The sequence below is a fragment of the Echiichthys vipera genome (genome assembly GCF_963691815.1).
Source record: "Echiichthys vipera genome assembly, chromosome: 10".
Taxonomy (NCBI): Eukaryota; Metazoa; Chordata; class Actinopteri; order Perciformes; family Trachinidae; genus Echiichthys; species Echiichthys vipera.
Window position 1 is genome coordinate 9,247,828 of NC_139835.1, and position 18,775 is coordinate 9,266,602.

An 18,775-nucleotide genomic window follows, 5' to 3' on the forward strand; every position below is an offset into this window, starting at 1 on the left:
CCCCGACGAATGGGCTGCGGCTGGAGACGCGCCACATGTTTCAGGGGTGGGAAAAGGGGAATTATCTCGACCAACCGCCCGAGACGCAGTTTGAAAGGACCCGCACCCGGTTCTTACAGTTTCACTTTCTGCTTTCCCTCGGTACTTTCCAGTGAGGCGGTGAGTATCTATATATCTGAACACAGTGCACTTTCTTTATAGTCTTACATTTTCTGAGTTCACAGTAGCGTTCTAACGTTTATTGACTCACAGCGGTTTGTTTTGTTGTCTCGTGAACACCCCGTGAGGTTGCTCGCGCTGATAACGTTACGTCGTATGATTTGAGATCAAAACAAAAATGGCGGTTTAATGAACACTATGGTTTTTGACAAGTCAACTCGTAAACCTGTGTCTCCTGTTACACCTGCAGACGCGCGGTGTACATGAGGAAGCTGACATGTCGGTAATGCAGGAAAGCAAATTAAAAAAAACAACAACAACATTTTGAAGTTTTTAAGTGCAGTGCAATTGAGGAGCGAGTTGCATAACACGACTGGAGTCTCAGGAAACAGTAGGCTTACTAAATGTGGGGGAAATTTTTGGTTTTATCGTTTTAAAGTGTCCAAATTTTACCTTTTACAAAAACTAAAGCAACTAAAGCGTAATAGCCGTCGACTTTCTTGTTTATAAATTGTCAAGTAGTATACTAAGCATATGAACATAGTCTATACTTAATGTCGTATTCTGGAAATGTGAACTAGGAGCATAAGTGATTTTGAGGTGACTGATAAACAGGATACGGTCTCTGTCTCCCTCTACTGGACTGAAAGGAAACACCACTCACGTCTGTTGGGGAATAAGTGGGTTACACTCCGGGTTCCCTGCAGGATAGTGAGGCTCTTGTTATTTCCCAATGCATAGTAAGATATTTCAGAAATGACACTGCCAATAATAGTAAGGAATAATGTTTTTCTAACTGTTAAAATGATTGTATAGGTGACAGGTCCACAAAACTGTTCCAAATCACACACTTTTCATTTTTACTTCTAGCACATACTGCAGCTGCCCTTACAAAGAACATTACATTCAATTGCATTACACTATTGAATGCAGTGTGCGTACAATCGGGACACGCTACTTCTTCGTAACATTGTGCCTTGAACTCTGAACCTCAGCATAGCCTGAAAACCACGCAGGCTTACATACTGCATAAGTCTGACTGGACACAGTAGGACATCCTGCCATACTAAATAGCATGGTAGTATAATAGGTACTGGAACGCAGGGTTTAAATCTCTTACAAAGCTACCTCAATTAATAGACTGATGAAGTGTTGATTCCCAGCCTGTGGTGAATAACTGTATTTATATTTAACCAATTATAAAACCCCTTATGCAGATTTATCAAATGTAGTCTGTGTATGTTCTTCCAGTTTACTGATAATCCCATTCCCATTTCATGCCTCACTCACTGTTACTGTTGTACAGTGTCATTTCATAGACACTGAGAATAGTTTCTCTCCTGCCATAGTCAGTCATATGTCTTACATTTTCAGCTTAACATATTTATAGAGCATGCAAAGAAATTATCAGTCATCCATTTTTGTGTCTTGTTTCTCTATTAAGGAACCATGTCCGCTAAATTAGATATTCCGCTTCACGGGACTTCACTCAACATTGTGAAACGATGTGGACCTGCTCTGGGTGATGTCCTTCAAAGCAAATTTGGATGTGTGGCCACCTTCGATGGTGTGAATTTTGAAAGTGATCGGAGCGGTTCACAGCAGAGAGGGCCGTCTGTTGTCACAGAAAAAAGGTTTTCTGTTGTGCTACGTCGAGGTGTTCAGGTGTCTGTGTGGAAAGCTGACCTCGCCAATTTCCAGGTGGATGCTGTTGTGAATGCTGCTAATATGCATCTTCAGCATTATGGCGGGCTTGCGCTAGCTCTGTCCACTGCTGGCGGTGCACAAATTCAAAAAGATAGTGATGATTACAATATCAGGAATGGTTGCTTGAAAACAGGAGATGCAGTTGTCTTTGATGCTGGATTATTGCCATGCAAGAAGATCATTCATGCTGTGGGCCCACACCTCACAAAATATCCCACAAAGGCGGAAGTTGCAGGGTCTGAAAGGCTGTTGGAGAAAGTCATCGAGAGCATACTTGAACGAGTTAAGGAATGCCATCTGCAGTCTGTTGCCATTCCAGCTATAAGCTCCGGTTTGTTCAACTACCCTCTGCCTCAATGTGCGGACACCATAGTGAAGACGGTGAAACGGTACTATGAAAGCTCTCACTCTTCAGGACATTCTCCTAAAGACATCTTTCTTGTGAACATTGACGAGCCTACGGTCAAGGAAATGACTAGAGCGTGCCAACAGATACTAACCAACAGCAGAGCCCGAGGAGATGCCAAAACCTCAGCACTGACTGTCCAACTTGGAAATGTCCACCTGACACTGAGGACGGGTAAAATTGAGGAACAGCAGGTAAAAATCTGAACTCTTTTTTTCATTAAAGAGTTAATTTTTTAACTTATTTTATACAGTTTGGATGGCTGGATCTTTCATATTTTCAGGAATATTTACCAAATAACTTTTACTCTAACGACCCTTTTTTTAGGTCTGTTGTGGTTGCTTAAAGTATCTTCACAAACATGCTCCTAGCCTGGTCCATAGTTTTTAGGATTGACATGTAAAGGACAACAACCACAGTATCTACATGCTGGCCCACTGGCCGGGATTGTATGTGTGCCTCAGAGGGTTTAATAATCCTCTTTACTCTTTAGGAAAAACATATTTAAGTGACAGTATGCACATGGTACTTGTCATACACCACGTTTGCATTCCCAACTATCTTTTCTCTCAGACAGATGTCATCGTAAACACTGCATCATCAAATCAAGACTTGAAGATCGGTCAGATCTCCAAAGCTCTATTACAGAAAGCCGGTCCTGGAATGCAACAAGAAATATCCAAAGTCCCTAAGACTGGAAAAGTGATCGTCACAAAATCCTACAACCTGCAATGTAAACAGGTGTATCACACGTTTTGCATTGACAAATTGCAAACGGGATCGGAACAGGTACAGTAAATAATAATAGCAGTAATAATAACATATTACAGTTTAAAAAAATCGTTTCAACCTAGCTTTTGTTGTCCCCCCTACTGATATGAAAGCCAACAATCCAGTCACATCAGCAGATTCATTCACTTTTAAACAGGTGTGGGTTTCATTTTGAAAGGACGCCGTTACCAATGTTGTGGAGTGTAACGGAAAAGTTAATATAACAACTAGTGTAACAGATTACTGTTGGCAGGTAGTGATAAGTTATGTAGGTATACAGGTAATTAGTAACAAATGGTTACCGTATTTTTCGGATTATTAGTCGCAGTTTTTTTCATAGTTTGGCCGAGGGTGCGACTTATACTCTGGAGCGACTTATGTGTAAAATTATTAACACATTACCGTAAAATATCAAATAATAACCCGGGCTATTATTTATATCAGTCACGTAAGAGACTAGGCGTATATCAGCAATCGTCACACACACACGTCAACCAATCAAAATTGGGCGTGGGCGGGTCATGGCAGAAGTGCATTGTGAAAAAAAAGATGCTACCTGCTACTTCCGTACCTATGAGTTGGCGGAGTTGTTCAGAAGTGACACCGAGGAAGAAGAGTTCAGTGGATTTAGTGATTAGGAGTGACAGAGTGTTTGGTAAACGTATAGCGTGTTCTATATGTTATAGTGATTTGAATGACTCTTACCGTCATATGTTACGTTAACATACCAGGCACGTTCTCAGTTCGTTGTTTATGCGTCATATAACGTACACTTATTCAGCCTGTTCTTCTCTATTCTATTTTTATTTTAAATTGTCTTTCAAGATGAAATGTCTATTCTTGGTGTTGGATTTTATCAAATAAGTTTCCCCAAAAAATGTGACTTATACTCTAGTGCGACTTATATATGTTTTTTTCCTTCTTTATTCTGCATTTTCGGCTGGTGAATGAGACTTACACTCCGGAGCGACTTTTAATCCGAAAAATACGGTATTTTTTAGTTATGAGGTCAACACTGGTTTAATAATCTGATATGCCCCAAACTGTAAATAAATCAAATATAGATTCGTTCATTTGTTTAGATTTGTCCTCTTGATCAAGACAGCACATTAAGTACAGCTCACAGCACGGATGATAAGTGAAAATATTACATATATTCACACTATTAGCAAAGTAAATATTACTATATATAACATGTTGAATTTGCTTCTTTGTCTGTCCACTGATTTGTTCCTTCCAGGTTCTTTTCGATTCAGTGTTGGGTTGCTTAAGGTTGGCAGAAGCAAAAAAGCACAAGTCCATCAGCTTTCCTGCCATCGGCACCGGTTTCCTCGGGTTTGATAAAAAAGAAGCAGCCCGTATCATGTCGGATGCAGTGATTGCCTTCGCCAGAAATTCCCCTCAGAAGATGGAAGTTCATTTTGTCATATTTTCTTCTGACAATGACAAATTTAAGGTTGTATTGCAAAAATACTGTCATGATGTTAGAACGGCGTGGGAAATTAAGGGTGGCAAATGATACATTTAAAGACAGTTGGAGCAAAAGTTTCCCCCACTGTTTTTGTGTCCTACATATGTCCTACACTTTGTTAGAATAATATTGCTATATTGAGCGTGAGTGTCTACATTGGGGGGCTAAAGAACAGCCTCTTTGACAGTAATCATCATAAAAAAAACGAAAGGACAATATTTAATACTGTGTACTAATGAGTGACTTTAAAGGTGACACTTCGTATGAAGTCGCTATTGTTTTCATCAGGTAGGCGCAGCAGTGCACTATGTTAGGTGGAATGTGATCATGTTTACTGTGGTGTGATACACTCCCTACACCTGCTGAGAATCCTTGAGCGGGTTTTTCAGGTCATGCAAGTTCAATTGCCAATGCTCTTACTAACTGTGTCTCTCTTCTCGTTTAAGGCTTTTGAGGAACGAATGGGATTACTCCAAAAAAAAGCCTCTGATCCCAGCTTTACACACGGTGACGCAATATTTTAGTTATCATGCCATAGCACAGATGTGACCTTTGATTTAAGTACTTGTGTTGAGGATGGTTATGGAATGCGTCACACTAAAGCTAACATAGGACAGCTCATGTGCAAATGACCAGTATAGTGGGATTTTGGTGGTGATCCTTAATTGCAGCAGTGGACCTAACTCCCAGCTTCTCCCAGCAGCATTTCAGCACAGAGATGACCACCATGGCAGCAGCGCTCCCACTCCACAGATCAGCCTGAATGGCCCCTCCGATGTAACAACAAACGAGGCTGAACGATGGCTCAGGGGCCTTCTCTTCAAATCCGCAGGCACTGTCGTTATCTGCAATAACTTTACCCAGCACTTCGGCGAGCAAGAACATCTGCAGCTATCTCGCCTGATGAAAAGGGGCGTTTCCATCAAGGAGTTCTTTGAAAAAGGTTGTGCAGGCATAATTGTAAACGGGGATTCAGATGAAGATGTTGTGGTTGCTGGGTTGGAGGTGGAGGCTATGCTCTGCAACATCCAGAGGGAGTTTATCAGAGAGGAAGAGTGCGCCATGCTTTGTGGGTTGAATAAGAACGTGTCCTATGAAAGGAAGACAGTCGATGACTCGAGCTCAGACTTCTCTCACAGATCATCTGCCTTCAAAAAGCACAGGCTGCAGATAGTGAAGGTACAGTATATGGAAATGCTTGATGTTGTGGTGGGATTGTTGATGTCACAATCACACCTTTTTAGTATTTCTCCATGGTTCCATGTATTTAAATGATTCATGCCACACACATATTAGGTCCTCAGATAGTGTTTGTACTAATTACCTTTAAATACTGTTTATCAATAATCTGCACGTGTCTTATTTTGAATCACTGCTTGACTAGTGAAATATTTTAATTCTAGGTGGACAAAGTGGAGAACGCTGTTCTCAAGACGCTCTTTGAATTGAAGAAAAACCAGCTGCTCTGCTCCGCCCCTCAAAATATGTTTCAACGCATACCTGCACAGTTCTGTGATATGGTCAGCCATATTGGATTCCATGCAGAGTACGCACCACCTGATGGTAGGATAATACTTGTATAGATAGCCTTTGCTGATGCAAACTAAGTTGTTTCATCCGGTTAATGATCATTTTAGTGTCTTAAAATGACAGATACAGAACATCAGCATTTGAAAAGGGATAATAACAAACAAACAATACAGCTCTGTTTGTTTTGCATCTTCTGTGTGCAGAGCCAGCGTATGGAGAGGGCATCTACTTCACCAGCACGGTGGAAAAGGCCATGAAAGTGTGGAAGGAACAGAAGGAGGAGTACTTGTACTTTGTGGAGGCTGAGGTGCTGACAGGGAACTCCACCCATGGTAAACCAGGTCTCATCCTGCCACCTGCTGTGGGGGGAGATCCACAGATTTTGTTCGACAGTGTGAACGGAGGCCCCGATATCTCTGTCATATTTAGTGGATATCAAGCTCTGCCAAAGTACATAATCACCTGTAAGAAGATTTGAAGTGTGATTTCTTCACTGTGGAACAGGGAAAAAAGTAAAAAGGCTTCCAGTGGCAGAGGCAACTGGCCAATAGGACAAGCTGTATTTGCTATTAGAAAGAAATGTCTGCTTGCATTACTCCTTAAAAATCATATACTGGAGAGCGTTAATATAAAAGCTTATATTCAGCTTGAAAGAGAGTTTCTTATTATTTCATGTTTGATCCTTTCTGGGTGATTAAGATATTTTACATAGCAGCACAATCATTTGTATATTATTCAAAGATTCCACTTTAAAAGTGCACTTATAGCAACAATATCCTACTTTTAACACTGGATGAGGCTTTTGTTAACTGGCACCACAAGACACTATATATGCAAACCTGTACCGGTATAATCATATTGTGCTAGTGATTGTAAACTTACATAAGATCAATTTCATTTTGTTTAGGGGAAGATTAATACAACCATTAAGATAACAGATGAAAAGCTTTGGCTACAAATGTATGATTGTATTCTATGCTCATAAAACAATGATGACATGGAAATTGAGTGGGATGTGAGTTGTCTGTCTGAGGCTGATACCAAAATTAAACAATGGGGGGAAAAGTTTGTTTCATCAACCTCATTTCTTTTGACACATGATTGTTAAATCCCAACAGCACGTCAGATAACGTGGAAACAGTCCATGACTTTTAATACTTGTGCACACTTGTCTACTCAGAATTTGTAATTGATGATCTTTTCATGAAGCTCGACAACAAACCCCAATCAGCTGCATGATTTTAATGAAATTAAATACTATTTACATTTTCCAAACATGTACACATAAAACAGTAAACTGAGAGAAGCATGTCTCAACATACTGTAAAGCTTTAAAGCGGGACATATGAGAGACGAAGATAAGTCCCTCAAATTTGATACAATAACACAACTGTAAGAAATCACAGTCTATTGAGGATTCAAGTCCATCCTCAACCAAAAGTCATTTTAGTTGCATCTCACAGTCATCGGCGGATGAAGCTTCATTTGGACACTCACTAGTAACTGCCCGCTTTTCAGAATGTAAACAGGTACTTGAGATAAATTGGAAACGTTATCAATATCCAATTTGTCACCATGACTATAAAAATGCTTCAACTCTGTATAACCACAACATTTGGTCTTTACATACAAAATAGACTTATATTTGACAGCACAACATAAATCATCGCCTCTGAGGATGACAGGGATTCTCCAGAGTATGTTTGGATATCAGCAAGTGATGTACTGGTAATAATGTCACTTCTGAATGATTGTCTATGAAACCTAGGATGTTTAACACATCTACAGCAGTCTGCTGTAAGCTAGAAGCTAAAGACATATTACTGTAATAACTAGTTTCCAATCCTTCAAGGACCATTAAACACAGCAAAGTATGAATAAACAAAGATCCCTCCAGAGCAGGACACACTGGAATGATGTTACATTCAATGAATAATCTTGTACCCTAGTATTTAATCCTACTGTGCAATATTGAAAAATATAAGAAAGTGAGCATAGCCGAACAGGTTGAGTGTGGGGTTGACTGGCTTTATGTAAAGTAGGTGGTTGTTTTCTACAGTCCATCTCTAGAACACCTGCTGCTCACGTTAATGACCACAGGAGTCAGGTTGACTTCGATCGATATGGCACATCTGGCCTCTGATGCTGATATTGATGCATTCACAGCAACATAAAGTGTCCGTTTTCAGTGTGAGGTTACATTTTCAAACAGTAAATTCCTTTGTGTGGCTGAAATGTATGGCTGCACCCTCTCTTCTAAAACAGCAGGTCCTATTATGGAAGGCCCAAGAGGCAAGTGGTGCATTCTGGTGAGCAATAATTTTCTGATCTAAATTATTTTCTCTACTGTTTTTATGACCTTTCAATTCAAGTGTTTGTTGTATTACTCATTTTGGCCACAATAAGCTGAATGAACCACTATCCTATGTTCTAAATAGGCCAAAGCTGGCAGATTAGCACAGATTAAAACACACCTCTTGCCAAAAGAATAATAGAGAGTAGTGATAGGCTGATACATCGGCTGGCCGATATTTGCATTTTTTACGTGTATTGGCAACGGCTGATGAGGCCTCCTGCGTTCACTTGCAGACCATCATAGCCCTCTCCCCTACTTGGAGCAGGGCGGAGTTCCCTTGCCATCGCAGTGATATCATAGCCCAACCCACCCTCTCGAAGAGCTTTAATGATGAGAGCTGTTTTATACATACTTGAATATTAATTTGTGTTAATGTTTATCATGTACCGGACAATATCTGCTCAAGGAAATCGGCACTCCGTATCGGTCATCAGCTAAGGCTGGTGAAAAAGAAACCGGTATCGGCATTGGCTCTAAAAAATCCCTACTAGTCAATCCCTAATAGAGAGTAATAATGTCACATAACTTGCTAACGCACAATACATGTACCTTGTATTTAGAGCATGGAGGAATGAAAACTCACCTGGGAGAATGCATAAATGTTTACATAAGTCCTATTTATTGATTTAGAACATAAGCTAGCGGTGCAGTGCAGCGTCTTGAGCCGAAATGTGTGTAACGACAGCTTAAACAAAAGTCACCTGGCAAAACTTTCTACGGATCTTAGATTGATTTTCCTCGCAAAATATTTTCCACCTGTTCTTTAGTCATAGACACTTTCAGAAAACAATTTAGATGAGACTTAGAAAATAGTTCATCAGATTTTTTTTCCCCACTCGCCTCTCAAGGCTTCCATATGTCTTCAACACTTACTACATAGATTACAGAACAGCTCTTACAGTAACAAAATATGGCTAATATACCCAGAGCATGGCCATCAAAACATATTTCTGTTTCCAATAGCTTTAAATGATGTTCCCCTACTCAACACACTCCCTGCCTTTCCTCACAAACACACACATGCACACGCACACGCACACAATCACTCTGTGCATTCAGATATCTCTGTACCATCCACAAGCAGTGTGTGAATGATCCCGTCTCGTCTCTTCCCGCTGCTCACAGCCTTGATGCAGCAATTGTGGTCTCCGAGCGTGAAATGTGTTTCCGTACCATCATCCACAAACTCCCCCTGTAGGTGCAAATCAGACATGTAGGTGGACAAAGAAAACAATCGTTCAGTTTCATATTATCGGCTCTGGAGCTGCACTGTATACAGACAACTGGAAAACCACAGGGTGTTTGAGGCTTTTTACCAATACTCATTTTACAGTTTGTAGTATAATAATTTAAATATGACTTTTAAATTCAGCTGTGTATTATTTACAGTAGGGCCGAGAGATCCTCCACTGTGAGGATCCCGCTGTCTCTCATCACTTACTGCACAACAAATCAGTATCAGTATCCAAGTTACTGTTGTTATACTTACAGCAGTCTCAATGTTTTGTCCATTGCACCAAATATCCATGGTGTCTTTCTCTGAAAGAAAGTAAATAGATACTGAATCAATGAAACAAATCAGTGAATACAAGTATGTGCTGTGACTCCAGTTAACACTTGCTACACAAGTTGCATTTTGTATTGTTGCTTTCATGTGGTGTCGGAATAATGAGGTCCAACTAGGAAAATTCACGGACGACAACTCTGAAATTCTTTTAAAAATTTGGTACACTGCTTGACACAATATGTATTTCAGCAACTTTCGTGAATTATTTACCTTCTTTTACAGTTGAGATTTATAGATATGTATTGCACGCTAACGCACAGTAGTTCTTATTTGTTGCACATGCTTCAGGTGACATGCCGCCTGATCGACTGTAAGCAGTGTTATTACAAGAAGGATTAGCTCACTCAGATGACAGAGGTTGCTGAAGATGGCGTGGGGCTTAAACCTGTTAAAGAGCTTCACCTCAGCACCAACCTAATATTAGTGGGCAGTTCTTAAGGGGCAGAACTCACACAGTGCACACTATGAATCTGATATCTATCATGACTGATTATGTGATAAAAATGACACTTGAAGGTGGATTCACACAGCACCGTAATAACCTTTGACATTGTACCTAGATGATGAGGACAGTAAGTGAATATACAAACACAGGGAGACTCACCCAGGACCACCCTGCAGTCAATGCCGTCCAAGTTGAGAACCCAGGTGCTGGTGACCTTCGATCTATTCTCCATGTACTTTTTCAAGCTCTTCCCGTTGATCTCCAATGTGTACTCATAGGCAAACCCGCTGACTGCATCGATGTTGATGGTTGCTTTGGTGTCTGATTTGCCCACACTGAATGCCTCTTTGCCCACAAGTTTAAACATCCAGTCCCGTCTCAGTATCTCCTGCAGTGTGATGGACAATCAGAAATTTACAGCTGACCTTGTAATGACGAGCTGTCATTCGTAAAAGGGGTCAGGTTTTTATAATAAAATACGTTTAGTCTCTCCTCTGGCTAGCACAGTCAAAGACCATGTTCCATACCTTTCCATCAACGTAGATGACCCTCTTCCCGGTGGTCGTGCCATGTTCAAACTCTATCCTGTGGACTCCATCACTCAGCGCCACCTCCCACACACCAGCAAGATCATTGGACATCCTTCAGCCCTATTCAGACCCTGCCGAAGACCAACAATAAAACAACTAACTCAACCTTAACGTTAGGCTACTAAGCGTCAAGGCAACTGCATGACTACTGTTTACCTAACTAATGCTAGCTAACAAACTGGACTGACGTTAGTTAATAACAAAGCCGTGAAACCGAACACTACTTTTCAGTGCAGGTTTAAGTGTATCTCCTCCGGTAGACTCTAACTTTACCGCCTAGGTACGGTGATAAAGCGCATACCGTTAAAACGTTAACATTAGTTTACTCGTCATGAAAACATGGCTGAAGAGTACGTGTTAAGTTGTCGCTGTTTGTGGCATTTCGACTTCCGGCGGCGGGGTTGCCCTTTCAAAATTAAAGAAGGCAGTGTTTGGTAAATACATAAGTTTGTTTATAGCTCTCGTGTGGTTTCTAACAAAACGATACGTTGTAATACTTCGGCTCCTTGGGGCCATGTGGTACAAAACATTGATGTGGAAATATAGATTATAATTTTCACATCCCTTCTTTCTCTCCCTTGTACAACCTATAGACTTAACAGGCTACAGAAATACTTCACAGACCATTTGCTCTTCAGCGAGACCCATGAGCTTTACAAAGCACTAACACAGAAACTAACACGTGTCAGAAATAACACAAATATGTTCTCATGAGGCGGGTACTGATTTGTATCCCCCTATGAGACAAAAGCAATAAACTGGGGGTTTATTTTGAAAGGGCAAGGGAAGCATTACGGTGTCAGTCAAGCATTACACTGTCTCTCTTTTCAGTAGCTAGCGTTACCGTCGTTGCTATAAGAGGGTAACCTTAAACAGTAGCTCAATAATATCATCCTTCACTATATATCAGGATTACCTTGATGCTCCTGAAGAAAGCACTCTAGCTCAATGGGTAACAAATGATCGGCAGGCCACTTTAGCGCAGTTTAATCACAGGTAGTCAGCTGCCGACGCTGTTAGCTGTGACTATTCTGTTGCTATGGTAACATGACATCCGCCTACGCACATGCTTGACCACGCCCACTGGAGGGAAAGGGCAGTTTAAACATCTCACTCAGTTGTGTTGTGTTTCCTGTCTTTGTACATTTGAATTTAAGTCATCATTGTTTCGACATTTAGAAACACATTTTTGACACTGTGTATAACTATTATTATTAATTTAATTACATTGAACCTTATATTGAAAAGAAAAGAAAACGAAAGCAGCCATGAAACCTGAGCCAGGGTTACCAGCCTACCAAAACCAGCTGAGTGCTAAAAAGTGATGCTTACAGGGTGGTGGTGGAGGGACAGGGTGCGACAGGTGGAGGCCAACCAATGTCAGGTGATGTCAGGTCATCGTTCTACTACACTACATTTCAGGGGGAAATCATATTCCACGACATTAATCAGACAGCTGTAATAACAAACTTCAACAACAGTAGATCTAGGTTATGGTTATATGACCAACCAACAGGCCTAGTTAAAAGGAGCTCTATATTGACCAGCTCCAGCTCCAGCAGTAAAATGCTAGACCTAAATACCGCAAATACCTTTACCTATGATGGTACATGATGCTCAGGCTCTCTGCAATCTACTGTTTTTTGTTTTGTCTCCTTAAGCTTATACGGTGTGTGTGTGTGTGTGTGTGTGTGTGTGTGTGTGTGTGTGTGTGTGTGTGTGTGTGTGTGTGTGTGTGTGCGTGTTGGTGTGTAAGCTTGTCATTTTAAATGTGTCTTTTAAAGGTCTAGCCTATTCTCTTTGATGTTTTTAATGTCAAATTAGTTTTGCACTTTAAGGGATTGTACTGTAAATTTCGTTGTACTGGTACAATGACAATAAAGACAATTCTTCTATTCTATTCTGTTATATTCTATTCTATTCTAATACCCCAATAATATATATTGTAGCACTCACAATGATACATTTTCTGAATTAAATACTTTTCCTTTTGTCACCAAGCTCTATGTACTAGTAAGCATTAAGAACACAAGTGACCCACCCAAACAAGTTCAGTGATTCACTGACTGAATGATTCTTTTGGTGGAAAACGGCTCCGTCTTGTGGCAGAAGGCTTTTTTTGTCTATTGATAAACAGTATGTTAACTTCTTCTAATTTAAGGACATAGAGATACAGTATGTGCACTGTTACACAGCGGTTGTTGTCAGAATATCCTTTAAGAAGTGTCCCTTCTGCTTTGTTTTCACTATTACATCAGATCAGAGGGATAGGAAGAGTGACGATGCATTTTTGACATTTTTTATATGGTCATTACTATTATGCAGTATCTTTGAAAAAATATGGGTTTTTCTGTTAAAAAAACACAATGTAAGAATAGTGACATGTTTAGTGAGGAAAACATACTCAAATACTAATTATTATAGGTGGCCTGGTTTCTAATTGTCTATAAACCATATGGCATTTCCTGAAAATGGTCTCAGTGGAATAAGCATAAACTACCAACAGGAATTTCAGGCACATACATTTAACTATGTTGTAAAAGAATGTAAATGTAAAACAATAAATAAAAAAGTATTTTAATGTGCATTATTCTGTGTTTATTAATAAAGAAGACCCTAATCTATAATTTGAGACATTTATTTTTTTTATAAATTTGACACATTTTATAGAAAATATGAGGACATAATTAACACAGACACAAATGCTGCTGCAAAAACAATGAATAGTAATCTTGTATAATGATAAGAATACAAATCGAACGTCTTGACAGACAGAGCACAAAATAAAAAAGCACTTATATTAAATAGTAGAGATTAAACTTAATTGTAAAATGAGAAAATGGCAGAATATGCTTGCTAAATACTGTACTTCCTCTATTTATTTTTGATCAGATATGGGTCAGACCTGTGGACCTTTTCGAGGTCATCGCCTCTTATCACCTTTCTTATACAGAGCAGAGACTAAGCTTGGGATAGGCCCTTCAAACAGGTAAACTACATATTGGGCGGCAGGTGACTCGGCTGGGAACCGTAGGGACGCCGGTTCAAGTCCCTGTGTGGACCATGAATGGGGTGTGGACTAGTGGCTGGAGAGGTGCCAGTTCATCTCCTGTACACTGCCGAGGTGCTATTGAGCAAGGCACCGAACCCCCAACTGCTGGGGGTGCTGATTCATTGGCAGCCCCCTCGCTGTATATAGGTCGATGTAATGTATATAGGTCCTGTTTGTGCATGTGTGTGTATTTCGGGCCTGTGTGTGTGTAACATGAATAATAATAACAGAATGAAAAAATTTAATTTCCCCTTGCGGGATTAATAAAGGAATTCTTCTTCTTCTTCTACAACTAAATACAAACTCACTTGTGTGCTGGTTGCAACTTAATGCACCTGGCCAGTCTCTGAGAGTACATTTGAGATCAGCCATCCCCAATATCCTCAGTTATTTTACATCATAAAACAGCTTTTCAACACATTATTCTTACATTCACCCACAGATACAACTGCCATGGATTATACCCATGGAGTACACACATCTGGTCAGTGTGTGCTTGTGAGCTAGGGTGCATCACGGTTAATACTTGCACGGTGACAGTTTATTCTGATAGTCACTATGATAATTAAGAGAACACCAGACCACAAACAGGAACATGGCCACAACGTGGATAGCATGAGAAAGCATTGGGTAGAGTAACAGAAACAGGTTTCTAAAGAACTGAATATGAACTAAACAGATCCACAGTGAATTGCAAAACCAAAAAACGAGAACAGTCCAAAATGTTACGGACACAGGAGAGGACATTTTCCTCAGTCTAATGAGACAATGGATACAGGATTCATTTGATGAATGAAACAGTTAAGTGTCACACCACTTGAATGAGGAAATACCACACATGGTTTTATGGTTTAAGCCTTTATTTTAACCCCAGTATAAGTATACATTTCATCTGCTTGTACTACTTTTTGTACTGTCAAGCCATTTTTACAAGAGCTCCATACTGTAAATTGTGGGAATTTACACAACATGTTGGGATGTAAATCTTAGAAACTTCATTTCACACAGACATTTAAAATAACTTGAACACTATTAGAAAAAATACAGAAAAAAAACTTGGTTTAAATGAGTTTTACACAAACAACTGAGAATAGTAGGACAATGATTTATATGATTAGACCAGAGGTGTAAAACGTATGGCCCAGCGACCAGAACCAACCAGGCCCGCTGGATGACTTTGCTAAGTGTGAAAATAGCAGAGAAGTCATTCATTCCCATTTTTAAGTATTCTTGGTGGTCCTAATTAGATCAAACTTTTAGAGCTCCCACATGCTTACATACAGGCTAAACAATGTCAAAGGTACTGCTCATGCAGGGAAACATTGTGTCATAAAGGAGAGAAGTGGACACAGAGTGCCGGGTTTTCCAAGAGAAATTTACCAGTTGATCCACCCTGACCAGAATACAGTTGCTATATTGTTTAAATTGCATTTCTTTCTCTTGAAGATATCTCAGGCTGTTCATCATCTGTTTTGTAAATAGATTGTTCATTAGTTTTGAACCATTTTAGAAGTTGTTATACTGTGCCACACTCTGTATGTAACACATGTGGATTTGACTGTTGTGTTTCCTGCACCAGCAGTTTGAACAGACCTTAGAGGTGTGCCCAAATGAAAAACATTCACCACGAGACAGACGGTACCTTGTTTTTTGAAAACAGAGAGCTGATTTCACCACTTCTTCCTGTTTTGAAACATTGATTGCGAGAAAAACCTCAAAGTCAAAAATGAAAAGAAAGTTCACAGCACAGCAACACCATATTTCTAACTTCTAACTCTTACTTCAAATGAAAAGATTTTACAATGAGAAGATGTCTATTCAGTCATAGCCACAATGTCTCAGAATCAAAAACCAGGAAAACACATTATTAAAGGGAAAAAAGCACACAAACTGGGTAAAATGTACATAGCAACAATAAAATAATAATATAATAATAACAGTTTTCAAAGTAAAAAAACAAAGCATGGCACACCATCAAAGCAGTCAAAGGCTGTGCAGCTTTATAATGAATTACTGCAAATTTGTTGGACACTTCAAATGAGGTTAAATCAATCAGCATCAAAAGACATTAGGACATAGGGTTAGGAAAAGATTGTGGGTGGGGTCAAAATAAGTCTGTTACGTAGCTACAGTGATGCATGGGACATGAACCGCAGTCTCCTGGGTGAAAGTGTGCTTACCTATCCACCACCCTGACCTTCTCCCTATGTAGACTTACTAAGTGTTTAATATTGCTGCAGATGGTTTTATAGTTAAAAGCAGTTGCATTTCATACAGGTGTTCAAGGGTGCCTTGTGTGTTGGTATCAAACACACGTCAAAGCTGATGCTTTGGTATCCTACATAAAACCCCTGTGGGACTATCATTTCAATGCTTTGGTTTTTGTATGGATTAAACAAACCAGATAAAACTTGTTCAGTTAACTCTAAAGCTAGACCTTTAGAGGAGTTAGCAGGTGGATTTTGTTATTTACATGGTTGCAGAGGTGTTTCTTGATCTGATGCTCCCAGCACTGTTGACAGAGCCCTTCCTGTGAGCCATCTGAAACCTCTTGCTGATGAGGCCGTGTTTGTTGAGAGCTGAGAGCAGGTGGTTACAGAACTTCTCCCCAATGAAGGCGTACAGCACTGGATTCACTGCACAGTGCATGAAGGCCAACACCTGGGTCACATTTAGCATCATTTTCACTGTGTAGCGAGTGTTACATGTCTCTGGAAGTGATCCACCTCGTATGAGTGTGTCAATCAGTACAGTGATGTTATAAGGCAGCCAGCACAGAACGAATGCTATCATCACTGCCAGGATGACCCGTATGGCCTTATGCCTTTGTTGATTGCGTGTGTGACACAGCGTCACCACAATCCAGCCGTAGCAGACAGCCATCACCACCAGTGGCAGGAAAAAGCCGATCGTATGGCGCATGACACGCATGCTGACACGCCAGTGGTCACTGCTTTCACCGGTTAGGTTTTCATAGCAAATGGTCCGGCCCAGGTCTTCAGCGTACATGCTCTCCTTCTTAATTGCCACCGGTAAGGACAGCACTCCAGCCACCAGCCACACCAAACCGCACACCACTTTCACCAACAGGTGATGGGAGGGCATGACACGTGTAGCTCTCACAATGGCAAAGTGACGGTCCACACTTATGCACACCAGCAGGAAGACACCACAGTATAATGATGCCTCCTGGAAGCCCGACAGGAGTTTGCACGGGAAGTTGCCGAAGATCCAACCGGAATGAGCGTCGGCGGCCCAGAACGGGAGAGTAAGACAGAAGAGAAGGTCTGCCATCGCCAGGTGCATCAAGTAGATGTCTGTGCTCGCTCTACCTTTCTTCATATAGCAAACCACATAGACGACAACACTGTTGCCTACTATGCTGATGATAAATACGACAATGTAGGTGATCATCAGGCCCAGGCTATTCAATCCAGGTACAGTTACACTGCAAGGGGCAGATGGTTCATCGTCATACACCAATGTCGAATTGTGAATGGAATCGAGGTAAGCTTCATCAAAGATGAATTCATCTGTTGTCAGCAGCTAAATAAAAACAAAAATCATAGAGTTTGTACAAGCACTCCAGATGGAGAAGAAGTAGCAGACAGATCAGTCAGTGTTGCCATAGTGGCACAATAGAGAATAGAAAAGTACTGTTAAAGCTGCACTAGGCACTGGGTAATGAATCTTATAAGTCTAAATCCCAGAGTGGCGTCAATGCCAAAAACGTGTCAAAGGGGTGTCATCAGACCGAACTGAGATGGTTAAGTTATGCCCCATTTGCCCAAATGATGAAGTGGTAATCCTTAAGTAAGGTATGGTCACTTCTCTATACAATATCAAAAACAATGAAACACAAGTGAGCTGCTTAAATGGAATAGTTTCACATTTGGGGAAAGAGGCTCACTTAACTTTCTGGACAACAGTTAAATGTTAGCATTTGAGACCATCCTGATTTCTAAGCTCCACTGTATTTTACTTGCAGATCAGTTTGGTAATGTGCGGCGGAGAAAATTTGGAGAAGTTTGACCAGCGACCGAACAAATCAGAGTTTGTTTTGAGGCGAGTCGAAATGTGACGCAATGAGAAGCAACTGTTCAGTGTAAACAACATGGCCATTTCCCCGGATGAGATGAGCGCAGCTATCGAGCAAGCAGCTCGCGTACGCTTTTTTCTCTTGGATCCTTCTGTTGGAATATGGACCGGGCACCTGAAATTCCGTATCCGTAAATTTACGTTACACAAACGGCAAATATCCTTTACCCACATGTTGTTTACTTTCTGTGCTTTGCCTCGACGCAGTTAGTGTTTCATACGCTTTGTTGATCTAATTTGTTGATTTAGCCCATACGTTGGTGATAGACAAATGCTTTATCAAATCAGAAACCAGTATTTTCGCCCCTTCCCAAAAGTTCTCCAAACGAGAGTTCTCAGTTGGGTTTTATTTTGTTAGACTCTCGTCTCCTGTTGTTTCAGTTCCGACCTTGTGTCGTCAACATTATCCTCGTAACTCACCTGTGACTGATTCTGTCATTTGCCATGCCTATGTTCTGCTGCCAGATTGTCTTTAAAAGTGGTTTCTTCTCATCAAGAAAGTGGATCCACACAATACTTCCCAAAATGTAAAACATTTTCATAACTTTTAATTTAAAATAATTGTTGTTGGGCCGTACAGAATTTCCTGACTGACTGGTGAATGCAGTTGCTTAATGCAGCTT

At 40.5% G+C, this 18,775-nt stretch overlaps 3 protein-coding genes across 5 annotated transcripts; 1 reads left to right on the plus strand and 2 right to left on the minus strand.

The window, feature by feature from the left end:
- Positions 1 to 19: 19 nt before the first annotated feature.
- On the plus strand, positions 20 to 7,099 carry parp9 (poly(ADP-ribose) polymerase family member 9). Of its 2 annotated transcripts, none has more exons than XM_083922121.1 (8): positions 20 to 159; positions 1,604 to 2,466; positions 2,846 to 3,061; positions 4,284 to 4,499; positions 4,961 to 5,021; positions 5,215 to 5,693; positions 5,918 to 6,077; positions 6,248 to 7,099. In XM_083922121.1, the coding sequence occupies exons 2-8, from the start codon at positions 1,609 to 1,611 to the stop codon at positions 6,520 to 6,522; spliced, it is 2,265 nt and encodes a 754-aa protein (XP_083778247.1). In that variant the 5' UTR covers positions 20 to 159; positions 1,604 to 1,608; the 3' UTR covers positions 6,523 to 7,099. The 2 variants fall into 2 exon arrangements, with proteins under 2 accessions (XP_083778247.1, XP_083778248.1); XM_083922122.1 differs by having other exon boundaries at positions 5,218 to 5,693.
- A 928-nt stretch (positions 7,100 to 8,027) lies between these two features.
- On the minus strand, positions 8,028 to 11,962 carry faima (Fas apoptotic inhibitory molecule a). Of its 2 annotated transcripts, XM_083922125.1 has the most exons (5): positions 11,919 to 11,962; positions 10,940 to 11,073; positions 10,572 to 10,800; positions 9,890 to 9,939; positions 8,028 to 9,592 (listed from the first exon to the last, which is right to left on the minus strand). In XM_083922125.1, the coding sequence occupies exons 2-5, from the start codon at positions 11,051 to 11,053 to the stop codon at positions 9,443 to 9,445; spliced, it is 543 nt and encodes a 180-aa protein (XP_083778251.1). In that variant the 5' UTR covers positions 11,054 to 11,073; positions 11,919 to 11,962; the 3' UTR covers positions 8,028 to 9,442. The 2 variants fall into 2 exon arrangements, with proteins under 2 accessions (XP_083778251.1, XP_083778250.1); XM_083922124.1 differs by lacking the exon at positions 11,919 to 11,962 and having other exon boundaries at positions 10,940 to 11,244.
- Positions 11,963 to 16,523: 4,561 nt separating this feature from the next.
- cxcr2 (chemokine (C-X-C motif) receptor 2) lies at positions 16,524 to 18,326 on the minus strand (the record flags this gene model as incomplete). The annotated part of the gene is made up of 2 exons (XM_083922147.1): positions 16,524 to 17,600; positions 18,321 to 18,326. The coding sequence occupies 2 exons, from the start codon at positions 18,324 to 18,326 to the stop codon at positions 16,524 to 16,526; spliced, it is 1,083 nt and encodes a 360-aa protein (XP_083778273.1).
- Between the last annotated feature and the right edge of the window lie 449 nt (positions 18,327 to 18,775).

Coding starts and splice junctions, on each gene's coding strand:
- parp9 (XM_083922121.1), top strand. CDS start 1,609: ATGTCCGCTAAATTAGATATTCCGCTTCACGGGACTTCACTCAACATT. Junction 5,694..5,917: donor ACAGGCTGCAGATAGTGAAG/GTACAGTATATG, acceptor TTTTAATTCTAG/GTGGACAAAGTGGAGAACGC. Junction 6,078..6,247: donor AGAGTACGCACCACCTGATG/GTAGGATAATAC, acceptor TTCTGTGTGCAG/AGCCAGCGTATGGAGAGGGC.
- faima (XM_083922125.1), bottom strand. CDS start 11,053: ATGTCCAATGATCTTGCTGGTGTGTGGGAGGTGGCGCTGAGTGATGGA. Junction 10,801..10,939: donor TCATCTACGTTGATGGAAAG/GTATGGAACATG, acceptor ATCACACTGCAG/GAGATACTGAGACGGGACTG. Junction 9,940..10,571: donor TGACTGCAGGGTGGTCCTGG/GTGAGTCTCCCT, acceptor ACTTTCTTTCAG/AGAAAGACACCATGGATATT.